The 19,311-nt window shown below is 31.5% G+C and overlaps 1 protein-coding gene across 1 annotated transcript in view; it reads right to left on the bottom strand.

Moving 5' to 3' along the window:
• LOC146532077 (ADAMTS-like protein 4) overlaps positions 1 to 19,311 on the bottom strand; it is a 106,147-nt gene that overhangs the window by 64,030 nt on the left and 22,806 nt on the right. Inside the window, exon 2 of the mRNA XM_085197338.1 lies at positions 18,313 to 18,504. Coding sequence (XP_085053464.1) covers positions 18,313 to 18,350 — 38 coding nt within the window. The 5' untranslated portion in view covers positions 18,351 to 18,504. The remainder of the gene's footprint in view (positions 1 to 18,312; positions 18,505 to 19,311) is intronic.

Below are 19,311 nucleotides of genomic sequence, written 5' to 3'. Positions count from 1 at the left end.
ACATTGATTTCAATCTGACTTCGTGAAATATATAATTTACCTAGGATACAATCACCGTGTGCTAGTAAAACAAACAGTAATTTAAACGTATAATTTTAAAGAATATAAATTTTCATGCAAATTGTTAGGCGCATTTTAAATTGTTTATTAAATAATAATTATGTCAAATTCTGCTATAAATATCGGTTGAACCAATTATTTTACTAATTTGCATAATTTTATTTTAAACTATTTCACTAATTTTAACTACCCTCCCTATAATTGTGACTTGACGTCGAATAATAATATAATTACAGTAATTTTCCTATATAAATTATAATAATAAAATAAATATAAATAGTGTCAAAAAATTATAGTACTATAAGCAAGGATTAACTTTAACACAATTTCATTTGAAATTAACCGTTTAAGATTTAGGGCGTAACTAGCGCCATCTACAAAGTTCCCATTCTACCCTCCATTAGAATATAAATCTAATTCTCGTAATAAATATTCTACCGGTATATATGCTAATGGGTTGAATGCAATTATTGCAGTTATATACGAATAGAATTTAAATCATAATTCAATAGATTTATTTCGCCGTAAGCGTGCGCAGGCGCCGCATCGCTAGCTTTGTACGAGTGGGACATCGTTACGACCGATTTGCACGCTCTTAACCTAATATTTTAGCTATACTTGGTATATGTAGAATTCTGATAAATGTTGTGTCCTGAATTCTTTAATTATTCCTATGTGTGTGCGTGCATTATTTGAATCAGCTTCACGCTGTAACCCGCGCACAGCAGGGTAAGCGGAGGGGACCTAGTGTTAATACACTTCGTTCCCCACTTTCTGTCGAATTCTGGAGGCATTGCGTGTTGAGTGCCAGAACTCAAAGGCGCGCTTCACCTCGACACCAGAGTGAAAAAATAGAAATATAAACGTAAATAAATATTTCACTTCCTCGATTGGAGATCGAATCGACAACCGTCACGTCACAGGCACACTCTTACTACTCATTCTACTATACATTTCGATAAAATAAATAAGGTTAGAGCCATGCCATGTAATATTTCGTTAACTTGATACAGTCACTGTCGCTATCTTCTATAATTACAAAGCTTGGAAGTTTGTTTAAAACTCATTATAATTCAAATTTATGAGGTCCCCAGAAGCAAACATAGCAATTAACTAATTACTAGAGACAATTGTATTAAACTATTTTTGAATGTGATCTCAGCTCGTAAATTATTTAAATGAAGGCGTTCACATGTTATAATGGCATTCTTGAAATTTTTCATTAATTTGTTTTTTTTTTTCAGCATCACGCTGTATCCCGCATGTTGCGGAGTAGGCAGAGGGAACCTGAAAATCTAGTGTCAAGACACTCCTTTCCCCTTAAGACATTTCCTATTTGCACGAGTTGCGGAACTCAACCCTGCGCTTTTGCCCCTCTACTATAGCGAAAAAATGATAATATTAAATATTCTATTTCTTCAATTGAGAATCGCACCACGACTGGCCTAGAATATTTAATTTCAATAAAATTAGTCAATTTAATATTAATGAGTAAGGTGTAAAAGATCGTACGCGAGAACAATTCGCAAATATTGCACAATACCGTTATATACGAGGAACGTGAAGAAACTTTTGTACTATCGTCAGATATGGAAGATAACGTTCAGATAACTCCTCGGAAATAGATCACGGGGTAAACGACTCTATGGTTTTGTGATAATTAGGAATAAGGTAATGATGAAGTTGTATGAAATTTTAATAATTAAGTATGAAATTTCATATTTCGTTAGATTAGTTGTGAAAGTAATGTGAAAGAGTATAAGTTTTCATAGCAAGTTTAGTAATTTTAACACTGCAACACTGGTAGTTGTAATGTAGTGTTGTTAACAGTGTATGCTGGACGGACGTAGAGTTAAGACACTGTTCTACATACCGCCGAAATTGTAACTTTCTCATCATATATCAAATATATATGTAGCTATTGATAGCAACTTAAGACTTTTATTATAACAAAATAAAAAAAATTCAAGCTTATTACATTTTAGCACTAAATATACATACTTATGTAAAGAAATCAAACACCTCGAGGCTTTCACAGAACTTATATTTCTTCCAGGACTAAATAACATTAGGCTTCTACAATTTATATTTCAGGACTTTTACAGAACTTATACTTCTTCCAGGGCTAGATGCCATTAGGCTTGTACAATGTATATCTTAAATTATAATACAATATTTTATTCTAGAGGACCACTTTCCTGTTCAGCTCCAAATCTAATAATGCGCATCAGAATTTTCAACACATCAAGCGTCGCGCTAGTTCTATGTATAAATTTTCAAATATATCTTTTTATTAAACAAAGAGGTTGATCTACATTTTTCTATAACAAATTATCGTAAATATAAAAACTATTTATATAAAATCATTATACTTATATGAATTAATCGTTACATTTAAGATGAACGTCGCCCATTGTTTTATTAAACAATACAAATAACCGAGATGTGTCACATTACATCCACTTTGTATGTTTGTTCGGCTATTACGATCAAATAGCTAACTTCTGGTAAGGCGAAGATAAACACCGCGCGCTGTTTACATTTGGGAACTTTAAACGAGAGGAAGTTATAAAAATTTACTCACTTCCTTAATAGATAACCAAAATTTTGACATTGCCCTTTAATGTTTAATAAAATAAGATAAAATATACAATGAAAATTAAAATTTAAAATGCATATTTTGATGTAGGATTTAATTTTTGAATTATAGCATAGGAAATGGATGCAGAATTCACTTCCTAGATACCTAATTTCTATTGGAAATTATAAATATGTCTAACATTTCAATAGGAAAACAGGGACATGTCTTCAGTATGTTCTCAGCTTGTTAGTACAAGGTAAATAATAAATTCAAGTATTTGCTAAGAAAACTATTGTGACATGGACATTTATTCTTTACACACCTACGAGTTAGTATGTACTTTACTTTGCAATATAATATTACCAATATTTGTCCCAATTGGTGTTGTTTTGAAAGTAAATTCGAATTTTTGCTTTACTATATACAGCCCATTTTTTTTCAGCTTCCCGCTCTATCCCGCATTTAGCAGGAAAGGTAGAGGAACTCGCTCTCATATTATATTAATCTACAATTAAAGAATTATCCATACAATAAAAAAATATCATCTTAAAAAATTGAGCTTCCTTACTAACATAAACCTTTTTCTTATGTTTAGATTTACATATAGTTTCATTACTTGTACTCATACAGATTTGAATTGAATGGCCAATAAATTAAAAACATTTTTTTTCAAAGTTCCACTTTCCGCCAAATTTTAGAGGCATTGCGCGTTGAGTAGCGGAACTCAACACCGTGCTTTTGCCTTATTATCAGAGCGAAGAAATCAAGATATTAGATATTTAATTTCCTCGAGTAGGAAAGGTACGATCCCACAACCCTAATTTCACGTTTACCTCTGCGAAACACTAAATAACAATTAATTATATCAAAATTTAAAAAATATATAATTTTTTTTATAAACTTCTCTATAGTTTTTCCTTGGGAAAGTCTGTAATACTGTGTAATACAACGCGATGGAGTCGACACGATGCGCCCGATTGAACCGCATAATTATTGTTTACTTAAATCACTCGGTATGTGCGCTTAGTGGCGTTTACGAGACTGTTACGCTAGTGGAAACGAGAAGTGTGGGATTTTCGGTCAAATTCCTGGCGATTTTTTTTCTACTTCTCACTGTATTTCGCAAAAACCATGGTAGGCAAAGGAAATCTAGTGTTAAGACACTCCGTTCCCCATCTTCCGGTTCGCAAAGCATTGCACGCCTTGTCACCAAAATGAAGAATTGAAAAAAAATCATTATTATCTATTTCCTGAGCCGAAATCGAACCCATAACGCAACTACAGTCACCTTGTGCCACTGCACTAGGGAGGCCTAACAAAAACAAATGATTTAATAACGAAATACTTTCTCATGGCATTATAAAAGGGGTAGGTAGAAAAAATCAGCTTCACGCTATATCCCGCTCACAGCAGGGTAGGCAGAGGGAACCTAGTAACACTCCGTTCCGGTAGGTAGAATTTTTTAAAATAGTTTTTGTTAATTGTATGAAATTATTACTATTATTCATAAATCGTTGTATGACATATCCATTATCAATATATTCAAATTAAATATTATTTTAAATTTTAATCGTAAGTCAATACACGAAGTTAGTAAATAATATCTGTCTGTCGCAAGATGCCGCACGCGTGCGTTTAGCAAATTGTCAATATTAATATATATCTATTTAATCACTGGTTTTCTCGTAAAATAAGTTAATTTGTTTACAGTTATTTTCATTAGTTATTTAACAAAGCCTTTACTTGTATTATAGAACTGGTGTTTATTCTATTAGAGACAGAATACATTTATTCCAACCCAGTCTTCGGAATAATCTTAAATCATTTTCTTGGCGTCAAAGCTTTAATGCCCCTACTAAAAGAACTAGGACTAAGTCTAGAATTCTTATTATAATAAGTATTTTAGGGAAAATAGTCAATTATTATTTATATCAATTATTTATTCTATGCAGTAATTTTGTTTTCAGTTTTTTTGGCCTAAAACTACCCTAATCTATCTAATATTAATATATATTAGTATGAAATATTATTTTTCATAAACATAAGTTCCACGTTAACGTGATCTATTAAATTATTTCACAAATTATTTTTGTAGAACTCTTAAGATTTTTGTTGAACAATCTGAAATTTAAATAAAATTCTTGAAAAATTTAAAATAGTACTAAAAATATTTAGCGAATAAATAAGTAAATTAGTACAAAATAGGATAACGATTTGTAAAAACTACTTTTTGAACTATTTTTTCTAGCTTAACTGTATGAAACTTAATATCAGTGAAAAGTAGTTGTAGGCTAGTACAAAGTTTGGCTTAGATTCTATCTATATTCTTGCAAGGCTTGGATTGATTGTAATTGTTTAATTGATATAAAAAAGTATTTATAAATTGTCATAATAATATCAATAATATAATTTATTACTTGATATCTATTTATCAAAATTGTTCCGGCGTGGGGTCCCTTACCGGAAATCTTGTCCCCTTTCTCATAAGATTACTTTCAATTGGATTATTATTCTTAAGTCAATTCTCTTCAGTCATTAACAATTAGTTTAAAAGTCGTTCTTGTTATGACAAATTGTTAACGGACGGAAGCTCTTCGCAAGTTCTATATATACTATTTAATTTCTTATTTATATTTAAATATACAATATGACTAAAAATCTAAAAATCAGCTTCACGCTGCATCCCGCACAGAGAAGGGTAGGCAGAGGGATTCTAGTGTTACGGCACTCCGTCCCCCACTTTCCGCCGATTTCTGCAGGCAGCAGTTGAGTGAGACACCAGAGCGAGGAAATGGAAATATAAATTAAAATAAATATTTTATCTCCTCGAGTGGGGATTGAATCCACAACCAGTCGCTTTTAGCGTCACTTTTTGTGTTGCGGGATACAGCGTGAAGCAGATTTGCTCTAATTTAATTAAATTTTTAATATATGAAAGAAAGTAACGAACATTTTTTCACATGTCTTCTTTTTCCTCTGTTATACAATATTGACTGTGCGGGGCGTGGGTTCAAATACCACAACGAGAAAAAGCTTCTATTTAACAACTAATATAAATGTTTATTTTGTGTTGTAAGATACAAGGCGCAATTCTAATCTCTCATTCAACCCGCTGTCTTTAAGCTATGGAGAATGAGGTATTTTGTCGACTCTCCGTTATACAGTAAATATGTACTAACTACTACTTGAAACTAAAATTTACATATTATTATTTTTTTTAGCTTATCACGCTGTATCCCGTACAATCGGGATTCGGGAGTCCAACGCCACGGTTTGCTTCGATCTCAGAGCGAAGAAATGAAAATATTAAACATTTCTCGGTGGTAATCGAACCCACTTGTCTACCTTTCGCGTAGACAGTTACACATTGTGCCCCTCCGCAACGACTGACCTCAATACAAAATTATTATTATTATATTCGTATAGTTATGCTATAAACTTTTACTGCATAATGAAAACACTTAAGGAGCAGTTAAATCGATATCATTATAGGAGTTTTGATGGATTCATTGAAATTTATTGACTTTTGTATGAAATAATACGTAGAGGTAAAGTATATATAATAAAAACTAAAACAAGGCAGATAGATTTACAACCTTTTAAAAAAATTAATAGAATACTTTTATTTCAATCACTCGAAGAAATAACATATTGAACATTTTCGCTATTTGTTCTGGTGTCAAGGCAAGGCGCGGCGTTTAGATCCGCCACTCAACACGCAATGCCACTAAAATTCAACGGAAAGTGTTGAACAGAACTTAATGGCTAACCTAATCATCTTAACACTAAACTTAAAAAAAAGCTTAAACTTAAACGTTCTAACGTAACATATAAACCTAGGAAACTTTTTTACTATAACCCCAATAGTTAAGCCCTTGCGTCAGTCATCGCGTTTTATATTACACATTCGTATATCAGTTTGTTCGTGCGCAGTTATTTTAACCAATTACATGAACTGTGTCATGCACAGTAGAGTAAGTAGGTATGTGTGTATGTATGTATGTATGGCCCATATCGGTGTCTGGTGATCCGTATAGCCTAACCCGTGTTGCGACAACTTTGACAAACGCTGGCTTCTTTGTCATTTGTACTTGCTGGTTTGTTAATTGTTGATTTTTGAATCTTTTATATACATATATGTATACCTTTATAATTATGTCGAGGCCGTATGAAACGCGACGGCTGCGGGTTCGATCGCTACTCGAGGAAGTGAAATAATTATTTACGTTTATATTTCCATTTCTTCGCTCTGGTGTCGGGGCAAAGCGCGGCGTTAAGTTCTGCCACTCTACACGCAATGACTCCAGAATTCGGCAGAAAATGGGGAACGGAGTGTCTTAACATTTGGTTCCCTCTGCCTACCCTGTTGTGTGCGGGATACAGCGTGAAGCTGATTTTTTTTTATTAGATTTTTTTATAATTATGTCCCTTTTATATAACTATACACATGTCGATCGTTATTAGTAATAGCTTTAGATAATTTAAGATTTTCTTCTCTATTTTATAGAAATGGTTGAATGGAACGTAATGAAAATTCATATTAATCATTAATAACGAAAGTTGGGTTATATTATGCATAAAGGACGCAGGACTATTCAAAAGTGTATATTTATTGTTGTAAATTGTATGTGTAAATGTTGAAATATTTGTAATTATTATTAATAAATAATTTATGCAGTGTTTATACAATATTTTTGCCTAATCATGATTAAATTCACAAAAATCCTACTTATATTAAAAATATGAATGTTTGTGAGGATCGTTATTTGTTTCATTTTCAAGCAAAAACGGATTTAGTTGCAACTTTGCAAAAATATAGCTTATAGGCTATATATATATATCAGAACAGCGACAAAACATCTAGAATTTATTTGACTATAATATAAGAATTAGTTTAAGCGGGCGAAGCCACATTTGCATTCCTAATTATTATTTAAAATTACATTGACTTAAAACATTTTTCAAATATACATTAAAATTAGTCTTATATATAGAGGACAGTTATTGAACCTGCTATCAGCACGAGTTTAATATAAGAAAATAATTTAACTATTGTACACAAAACAACTCTAAAACAATAATTTTACTTTTAAATGAGCAAATAGTAAAAACAACTCTTAGTCGAGTATTGTTTTATTTGTATATTTTCTTAAAACTGAAATTTATTTCAGGCAACGGGGCTCCTTCACGGTAATTAAAGGTGTCATTCAATGTTGACACCGATACGAACATAAGAAGTAAACTGTCCCACATATACCATATATTGTAATAAACATAAGCGATATTATTAAATTATATGATAATATGTTTAAAAAAAAATATTATTGTAAATAGAACTATATTTATTACATTATTTATCTTAATAAATATAGCGATATATATTATTTTTTAGTTTTTTACACAATTTCACCAAATTTTTATTTGTATTATGTTTGTAGATGCTATCGAAAGAAATAATTGTATTAACTTCCTTAATTCGTTCCTTCTTTCTTAATTCGCGGGATTGGAAGTCGTGGCGCGACCTAGCTATAAACGCGACAGTTATGGGTTCGATTTCCGGACGCATAAATAAATTGTTTTCATTTCTTTTCTTCTTCTTTTAGTCTTCTTTGCAATATGGGGAAATCTTCATTTAAATTAAATTTATCTTTGCATATCGAAGAAATATTTTTAGCAAGTATTAAGATATGTATTTTTTTCAGCTTCACGCTGATTCCCGCATACAGCAAGGTAGACAGAAGAACGTAGTAATACAACACTGTTCCCCACGCTGCGTTTAGTCCCGCCACTCAACACGTAATGCCTTCGGAATTCGGCGGAGAATGTAGAATGACGTCACTTTAAATTTTCTACATTATTCCTTGATGACTAAATTGACAGTTCATTCCTCTTCTAATAATATTAATTTTAAACGCGTAAAAGAAACTATTTATAGTGACTTCCATAATGTTAAAGAATGTTAAATACTTCGTCCTTACCAATATTATATACACTGTACTTACCATATTTGAGGTTAAATTTAAAATTCCTGTTGTGAACAATGAATTTTAAAATAAAATTAAATTTTAATATTTGAAAGTGACATACCATTTCACTTTTGTGTAGGTAAATACAATATTAATTTAACTAATCTTTTTTTAAAAACAAGCTTATAAAATTTTTTTTTCATGGTTTATGGTATTTTACAAATTAATTCCTTTTATTTGATATCCTTATATTATTCATATTAGCAATTTTCTTGAGGCGGCTTTTTTGGGTTAACACCAATATAGATTATATAATTTTCTTTATTGTACTAAATATAAATAAGAAAATAAGATTAAAAACATTTAGTTCACAAAGGTAGACTTAACTCTATGTGAGATCTCTTCCAGCCAACCAGTGGAAGTGGATCAGTTACAAGGTAACGGGTGAGAGCATAGCTATCAGAACTAAAGGCATAATCTAAATTTTAGCTAAATCTGGTTAGGTCTGGGTCAAATTGAGCTAGCGAAGTTTCACATGAAACTAATATACTAAACATAACATAGTACAACTAAAGAAGACACACTTTGCCCCGTATAGCAGGGTAGGATCCATTCCCCACGTTCAGCGGAACTTAACGCCGCGTTTTTTCTACCAGAGACAAGAGAGCTTTCTGAAAACACGAAAGGTTGTGGGTTCGATTCTTACTCGAAGAAATGAGATATTTAATTTTCATTGCTCTAGGATCACAGTAAACCGTGACGTTGAGTTCTGCCACTCCGCTTCAGAATTTTTACTTAATCTTAAGAAAGACTTACTCTTAAGATAGAAGCTGAGAAAGAAAACATTAAATCAATAAAAACATTTCGTCATTACATGATGCCAATATACAAACAAAGCGAAAATGATAGCAATTGTCACCATAGTATTTAAATCTATTTTTTTATTGGTTCTAACGTCCTTCAATATACTCGCACCTACATAATAGCAATAAAAATATTCGGCGGAGAAATCTATGCAAAATAGTCGAACCCATCTTTATAAATACGGCCTTGAGCCCCAAAGTTGACAAGACGTTGACCGCTGATTAATTTAGCACATTCAATTTTTTTTAGTGCAAAGTCGTTAGCATTTCATTTTAGTGGTAGTCGTTTAATACGCATAAGAAATACTACTTTTGGGGTCATTTGACGTTGATTTATTGAGGGGGCTTTTGTTATAATATTTAGTAGTTATTCGTACGGGTTTTGGAAAAAATATCATTTTTGTTATAAACAGGAAATATTGAAGTAGTGTGGCTGTTAACGCGACAGGTTGTGAGTTCGATTTCCAGTCGAGAAAATTAAATATTAAATATTTTCATTCTGGTCTCGAAGCAAAACAAAGTTAAGTTCCGCCACTCAACACGTAAAGCCTTCAGAATTTGGCAATAATAGGGAAAGGACTTAACATTAGGTTCCCTTAGCCTACCCTGCTCTACGTGGGACAGCAATATATTATAGTTGTTATTTATTTTGATATCTATGAGTAAAGTTACAATAAACAATGTAAGAACTAAGAACATTACCTACAGCGTCGTTCGTGTAGTCAGTCGTGCTCGTGTTCACACGCCTACCCTCCGAGCTGTGCTGTAATTCTCACATTTGCTCCAATACAATAACCATCACAGATCCTCTTCCTTATAATGTAACATTAAATTTCCTTGTTATTTCGTATATGAAAATTTGAAAAGTTATCTATATACTTGTAGAATAAAATCAACTTCTCTTTGTACCCGGCATGGAGACAGTTGAAGAAACTCAATGCGCGTTTTTGCCTCGACACCAGAACGGACAAATGAAAATATTAAATATTTAATTTCCTCGATTGGGAATCGAACACACAACCTGTTGCGATTACAGTCACTTGTGCCCCTGCGCCATTACTGGCCTCATTTGAATATTTTTTTGTAAAAATTATTAAAAGTTCTGCAGAGTACTAGAACTGGCATGTAATATATATCTGGTAGGTCACTAATTGAGGTTCCGTAGAGACAGAATAATTTTAAGTACAATACGAATAGGTAATTATTTAATCTCTATATGTTTTTTTTATAAAAAGATAGAAATAAACATCACTTTAATTATTAATCTAATATCATTATAAACTTACTCATAAAACCAAATCATCAGTAAAATGGTGGTCTACATTTACAAGAAAAAAATCCTAAAATTAATTTGATATGAACACGTGTTCACATATTAAATAAAACATTTTTTTTATTATCCATAAAAAAATATAAAACCTTAATCATTACATGCAATGATCATTGGGAACCTGCGAAGTAACAGCCCAAGGGATTAAATTAGAACCTTAATAGAAGCTTTATAATTTAGAAGCACGAACCGTTGTGGAGAAAATGAATGGACAGGTAAACTGACAGCGGTGTTACAGATTGCGGAATTTCTCTTCATCATTTTACTTCACCTTTACTTGAATAGCATTAAAAGTTATATTATATTTAATATGTGAAAAAAACAAAAATATTTTGTATATTATTATTTTTTAAAAAATATAAGAATCGTTAAAGTTACAGCGACCTCAAATTATCATATTTCATCAATATTGATTAGAAAACTTTATACGTCATTGCTAAGGACATTTACCTACATAAACATGACCGTGTAATAAAGTGATTCTTTTGAAGGTTCTGGGTTCGATTCCGATTAGGGTTTATAATGGAAACGGAGTATCCTAACACTAATACCAGGATCCCTTTGCCTAACTTTACTATGTGCGTGATAGAGCGTGAAGTGAAAAAGATAGTGATGATTTCGTTAATCATAGATAAGTATATCATTATCTAATAACAAGCTATCAAGATAACATATAAGAGAGACCACCCATAATATAACCTGCTCCTGGAATTCCATTAAAACGGAATAATCGGTATATAAATATTGATTTATACGAGAAAATAATCGATAGAAATTCCGTCATGGTAGAACGTGCCTAATGTCCGTAGAAACTAAATACAACTGTTGGATACATATTCAATTTAATGCGTTATTTAATTTCTTTCGTCTGATCCCAATCTATCCCGTCTGATGAGACCAAACACGGCGTTAGGTTCCGCCATTCGAAATGTATGTGATCTCAATTTGGGTAACCTTTACTAGAATCATCATGCTTTATACGTGACCTTCATCCAGTATCTTTGATACTGTGTTTTTAAAGTTCAACCGAAGTCTCCACCTGCCACTCACTTTTCCGTCATAAATCTTTTTGCCATTCTTTCATCACTCATTCGTTCAACGTGCCCAAACCAGCTGAGCGCGTTCTTCTTCATTCTCATCGCGACATCCCCGCTAGTACTTGTACATTTTATAGGAAAGCCGCCAGCATCTGGAAGCTTTCCAAGATATTGACAAAACCTTTTTAATTTATTTTGACCATATAAGAAATACCAAAATGTAGATTTTATGTTAATTATTTTTAAAAAATACATGTCAATAAATAATTGAAAGTAATTATGTCCGGGCACTACCTAAATATATCTATATGGCCCAAACTTCGCATTGTAAAGTTTTTTCTCGTTTACATTACGTCATGTTACAAAACCCGAAACTATTGAACTTGTTTTGACTACTCTCATAAGCCACTAAGAGAAATGACTAAGGCTTTTATAAACATTCCTAATGAAAGCTAATTGACTGACGGTGTAAAGGTGAATAAAGCCTTATTAGAAAAATTTTATATTGTGTCAGTGTAGATTAAAAAACCGGTCAAGCGCGAGTCGGGCTCGCCCACCGAGGGTTCCGTACAAAATTCAAGCTTAGCTTAGCCAGAGCCCTATCATCTGAGCCCTATCACCAAATGTTGCCCCCCTTTCAGGGCTATTATTTTTTAAAATTTAACCACAAAGTCTTTCACGATATGAAATATATTAACAATTTATATATTGACGATGCAACATTTCTTATATACTAAAGTTTCAAATGTTATTTTAAAAAATGCCTATAAAATAACTTGGATTGTATAAAATATTCATTTGGTGATCAAATTCTTTTATAAAGGTCATAGATGACTGAGTAAATTAAGAAAACATGTTCACGAAACTGGGCCTAGTATTATTCTAGTATTGTAAATATTTTTAGTGAATCTGTGCCACGGTGGTCGCTTAAAGCCGTTTTTTTTTATATTTTTACGATTTGACAGTCAATAAAATTACTCCGCTCTCCGCTGAATTCTGGAGGCATTGTGTGTTGAGTGATGAAACTTAACGCCGCATTTTGCCTCGACACCAGAGCGAAAAAATGAATATTTTAAAATTAATTTCCTCATATGGGAATCACACTCACAACCTGTCGCATTTAGTCTCATCATTATTATAACATTTACATATTCAATATGCGAATAAAAATAACTTAATAAAGATATGCACACACTTATCTTAACAATTCAAATAAAAATAGTTTCACCCAGTGTTTCTCATCCTCATAATCATTAATCAAGCTTAACATTTGGCCAGTAACAGTAATTATAATTAATTATTTTATCACCTATCCGAGCGGCGCCTAAACTGACGGTTCCACTTGAGATACGAGGTCTGACGTTTTAATAAGAGTCCATTCAGCGATGTTGTGCCATAGACCATATGTAGTAGAGATACAGATATCTTACTTTCATATTTATTCATATTGTGTAAACCTCATGAAGTTTCTAGTACTGATGTGTGTTTTTCTCCTTAATCAACTTCTTTTTGTTATTAGGGTTCCGTACCTCGAAATGAAAAAACGAAACCCATATAGGATCATTGTCAAGATTATTTATCTCAGAATTGCTTGAAGGCATCAAGTTAAATTAATATCAAATATTCCTCTGTGTCTCCTGGAGCACAGGAAAAAACATTAATATGTGCGGAAACTTAAATATGTCAACTTTTATTAACTGTACTTCCCTTGACATACAACCCTTCAAATTGGTACGGAACCTTGAATATGCGAGTCCATTTCATATTTGACCGGTTTTAGTTTTGTTTCATAAATATTAGTAGGATAATACATTTTAATTTTTTTTTTTGCAAATTTTTTACCGTGTAAATAAAGGTTAATAATAGATGAATTATAAATTTAAATAAATCTAAATCTTGATATAACTTAAAACCACAACAAACGAAACGTTGAATCTATAGAATATCTATAGACGTTAATTAGTTTCACCCAAGTAACTTTCACCAGAGAGAGAGATTCCCTATTAGAGGATGGTGGATGGTCCTCAGAAGCTTCAGAAGGTCAACCCTCAAAAAATAATAAGCAGAATATCTTACTTATTAACGACAATAACGTGACATGTATCAGACCACATGCGTTGACACAAATTGAATGAGCCTGATTGTCGAACGGTCGTGATTGTATGTCACAATTTATTTGGCGAACCCAATTGTGTTCTATCATTGTAATACTGAAGTCACTTTACACTTATATGTCTCTTAACAATTTATAAGGCTATGGAAATAAAAATTCCATCGCTCAATTGATGGTATATTAATCAAATATATCCGGCCGTCGTGGGGGGGTAGGCAATGGTTATGGGTTCGATCCCCACTCGGAATTAAATTTTATTTATTAATATTTTTGAATTTTTGGTGAAAAGTAGCTAACGGACTGACTTAATTCTAGGTTCCCTGTGTAGGCTGTATACGAACATTTATTAAATATATTTATGAAAATATTGTCAGTTTAGAGGGTGAATCGTAATAAACCATGAAACACGGTTTTAATGAAATATTTTTAAGAGTCTAAATTTCAAATCTTATAAAAATCGGTGGCGATTTTTTTTTTCCATACAAACTTTCAACCCCTACTTCATCCCCTTAGGAGTCGAATATTGCAAACTCCCGTCTTAGCGAGCACCTACGTCCTATAAATAACTCCTATGCAAAATTTGAGATTCCTAGCACTTGTAGTTTCTGAGATTTCGTGATGAGTGAGTGACCTTTCGATTTTATATATATAGATTTATATAGATTTTATATAGATTTATTCAAAATTCTAATTATTTCAAAAACTTCTCTTCATTTATTATAATATCTTTCCATGTGGTTGTACGTTATTAATACATATCTAATTTTCGTATGTAACTTAAAACTCCTCGCACAAGTAGGCCTCTGCCTATGACAGCGATTGAAAGGTTCATTCAAATCGAATAAATTAATTTGCTTATCGATTATTAGTTAATCAATCAACTTTTTTCTCAACTCACAAACCAGAACGGCACTGGCGATAAAATCTAAATATTTATTAGTTCTATAATTCAAAATAAATGATCATAGCTAGGTTGGTGTTAAGTTAAATAATTATATTGAGGAGACGGAGAGTTAGATCTCTCTGTTATAGTTTTATAGCCTGAACGAGTCAAGTTTTATGTTTAACTAAAATATTTTATAATTATGATCTGATGACAGTAATCTTTAACCTTTATTTATTTAATTCTTAATCTTATAAGCATTAGTAAGTATTTTCTTACGATATCTCATAACTACAAAGATGCAAAAAATTGATTAATTACTATTTATATTTGGCGCATATGGATGGATTCAGCGGGAAGTGGAGACCGGAAGGTGTCTTAACACTAGGTTCCCAGGTTCCCATGCTATGTGAGATACAGCGTGAAGCTAATCAAAATAAAAAATAGACTATTATATAAGGAAACTCTTAAATATCGTAACAAAATTTGCATTTCTAATAAGAATGGTTTTAGTTTAGGAGTTATATTCATTTATCTATATGTATATTACATACATACAGTTAAATCTAATCACATACACGTCTGTATATTGAAATTACAATTTCAATACAAATTTATTATAATAGTTTTATTTCCTAATAATGTGGTCGAGATGACTCGTGAAGTCATCATGGGTTTGGCTACATTAGGTCATCTATAGCAATGCTGGGAATATAATCTAGATGTACTAACTTTTTATAGCTGATTGGATCTTTTAATTGTGCTTTTTGTACTGTTACTGTGAGAGATGTTTATTAATATCCACATGTTCATTTTTATATGGGAAGTGTAGTGTTATTTTATATTTAAACAAATAACGAGTTTTTAAACGATAACTAAGAAATGAAAGTAATTAAGATGACTATAGTACAAAAAAATAAAAATAATCGTGGGAAATAGTGCACTTTAGATTCACATTAACATGACAATTTTTTGTACTGTGAAATGGAGAGTGGAATTGGAAGGAAATGGTTAGCTATTTCTTAAATATTTATTTAAATTTATATTTTAATGAAAATTCTATATTCATATAGAATAAATATTTCCATATGTGGAATAAGTAGAAAATGGTTATTTATTTCTAAAACATATAATATTTTTTAAATATAACATAAGTATATATTTTTAAAACTGGGGAACTGAGTGTCTTAACATTAGGTTCCCTCTGCCTTCCCTACCTGCCTACCCTGCTGTGTGCGGGATACAGCGTGAAGTTGAAAAAAATATATATATACTTTAATGATAACTGTGATTTACTTAAAAATCGTATAATAGTTTATAATCATATAATAAGGTATAATTTATTTGTAGCGGTCTAGTGAAACATGCAATTTACATACAAACTCGAATAAACGATTCCCTAATGCCGCGACCGTAAATCTTGTCCAGTCCAGTTGCGATTTCTGGAACGTGTCCACCGATTGAATGGACAGGTAATAAATATGGGCACGTATTTTGACACTTAAGTATTTCTCTAAGGAATATTGCTCATTGAAGATATTCAATTTTTTTTTAAATATTCTAGGTTTTAGTAGTTATTTTTTTGTATTTTGGTAGTAACTAAAGTTTTTTTTATAGAGATTTATAGAGAAATTCTTAGAAAGTGGAGAACGAAAGATCTTATTTATTTATTTCTAATCTCACAGATTAGAAAAATCGTTCGTTTTATAAGCAGTTGTGCCAGTAAGTAGCTCTCCTTTTTAGTTGTTATAATAGAAATAAATTTAATATTAATTTAAATTTATTGTTTTACATTATAAATTAATTCTTACTATTTTTCTTAATATTTTGCTGTTTTTTATTTTTATGCACTCGTAAGGTATGCTATAACCCTAAATGTTATGCCAAACATTATATGCAGTAAGAGATTACTAGCCGTGATAAGGTCGCGTTTCCATACCACCTCTGTGAACGTAAAATGCTCTTTTAATTATGTTTACTTTTCTATTTATTATTTATTTTTTCTATTTTTGTAAATATGTAACTATAATATTACACTTAAACAATTATGTTTATGGTTAATTATTGTAAAATAATCCAGCGTCATAATAGCCTAGTGTTAAGACACTCTACTTCCCGTTTTCCGCCGAATTCTAGATGCTTTGCGCGTAACTAAACGCCGCGTTTTGCCCAGACTCCAGGGCGAAGAAATGGAAATATTAAATTTAGTATGAATATTTAACCTATTACTAAATCTAGAAGTTTTTTTTGTAAGTAGCACTAACTTTCCAGTATATATTTTAATATAACATGGACTTTATAAATTAGGAAAGCTCTTTAGTTAAGAATGACATGGAATTAGTAAATCGGATCTGGATCGCCCACGAAATGTTCGTGCATAAATATCTACCACGCAATTATGCAATTTAAAACCAATAGGAAATGAAAGTAGTGTTATATTAATTGTGAAATATGATTATATTTTAAACGTAACTTGTAAATATGTTAATTTATTGTTATTTTAACATTTTCAATGGTAAAATTTCTAGAAGGGACCCCATGGTGGTGGACTAACACTTTATTTTAGTTAAATTAAATCAGCTTCACGCTGTATCCCGCACACAGCAGGGTAGGCAGAGGGAACGTGTTAAGAATTTCACCGAATTCTGGAGGCACCAGAGCGAAGAAATGAAGATATAAATTTAAATAAATATTTCTTTTCCTCGAGTGGGTATCGAACCCATGATCAGTCGATTTTGAAATTTTAAAAGCAAATAAAGTAGCCTAACATTATGACAGTTACTGACATAATTGTATATTTATAGTAGACCTATAAAAATCCCATAAAAATCATATAAATATAACATAATAATGATAACGACCGTAGTTAAATGAATAAATGTCAGTTTAGCTGCTTACAATTGTAACTTACAAGCTGTTAATTTAATTTAAGCTTTTTTATGACCGTATTATTTGTTTCTGATAGCTTATTGTCATATCAATAATTTCTATGAAATCTTTCACCCTTCAGTAATATATAAAAGGCATTAAGAATTATTAAAAATCGATATATTGGACATTTAAAAATCAATGATGACGTTTATAATGGTGATAATCTAAAATTATGTTTATGGTTTAGCTGTAATAAGAAGATAAAATATAATAAGAGGCAGTTTAGTCTATAGGTATATTATGAAAAAATAATATAGTTGCTAATAGTAGCGTAGCAGCATTTTTGATTATGGGTTCGAATTCGGAGAGAAAACGTGAAAGGAAATTTCTTAACATTAGGCTCTCTGCCTTCTCCTTCCTTCCTGTAGTTCTTTATGAATGACAACAATATGAGAATAGAGTATAATAATATATTAAATATTTCCCTGTTGGGAATCGAACCCATAACTGCAGGCTTGTGCCACTGCGCTACGACGGTTTCAACAATAAAAAATGAGAGTAAGAATAAAGATAACATTTAAAATTAAAACTAGTCATGCAATACTTACATAAATAAATAAAATAGAAAATTTCCTTGGTGGTCCATGGTGATCTCAGTTCTAGGTTACGTTCTCACTTAACTGTCAAATTCACTTTACAACAACACTTATATTATTTGTTACCAATTTTTTTGATAATTCCACTACGTGACATCGTCTTCTGTCATCTTAGTGGGGTGTTTCTATGACATTTTTAAGGATCTGTAAACAAAGAAATAGAAATGTAAATAAAGAATAGTGGATAAGTTCTTATATTATTAAATTATTAAAATTAATAATATAAAAAAAAAACAATAGTATAAGTGCCGCCTAAATTATAGATTTTTTCTATTAGAGCGCCCTATTTCTTAGTAGTGAGAAAAAAAAAACAGCTATTGATATAATTATAATATAAATAATAATTACAAAATATATCGCCTTCAATTACCTCACTCCACTCAACCCGCAATATCTCCAGAAATCGGCGAAAAGTTACGAATGAAAGTGTCTTAATGGGAACGGAGGAGTCAAATTCTCAGATTCCGTTCCCAAGAACCAATCCTGCTATATGAAAAGAAATCTACAAAAACTTTAAACCTTAGAAACATGATAGCATATTTCAATAAACACCGTTCAAAAGTACCGATATTCCTTTGATGAGCCCTGAAACTCAAGTACTCGAGCGCGTGTCGAAACTAAAAATAAGAATCTCAGATCCATCAATAGCTGACGTAAAACAAATAACTCACTATATAAATCGTGCAACGATCTCGAGATCGGCTTCCCACAAGACTGAGACAGGTTTATTTATGTATATAGTAAAATTATCGAACGTCCTGGTTGTTCGTTGATTGTTTTTTTGTATAAAAGCGCTTTTTTCTTTTATTTAGTAATGTTTTCACGCTGTATCCCGCACACAGCAGGGTGGGCAGAAGGAACCGTTTCCTCCGTTTCCCACTTTTTTTTAGTAATGTTTTCTGGAACAATTTATAGGAATTTTACTTTGTATAGGTATAACATACAGATAAA

The sequence above is a fragment of the Heliconius melpomene genome, chromosome 14 (genome assembly GCF_056956725.1).
Source record: "Heliconius melpomene rosina isolate 202511_hmr_F chromosome 14, ASM5695672v1, whole genome shotgun sequence".
Lineage (NCBI taxonomy): Eukaryota > Metazoa > Arthropoda > Insecta > Lepidoptera > Nymphalidae > Heliconius > Heliconius melpomene.
This window is presented reverse-complemented; position numbering and strand designations above follow the sequence as displayed.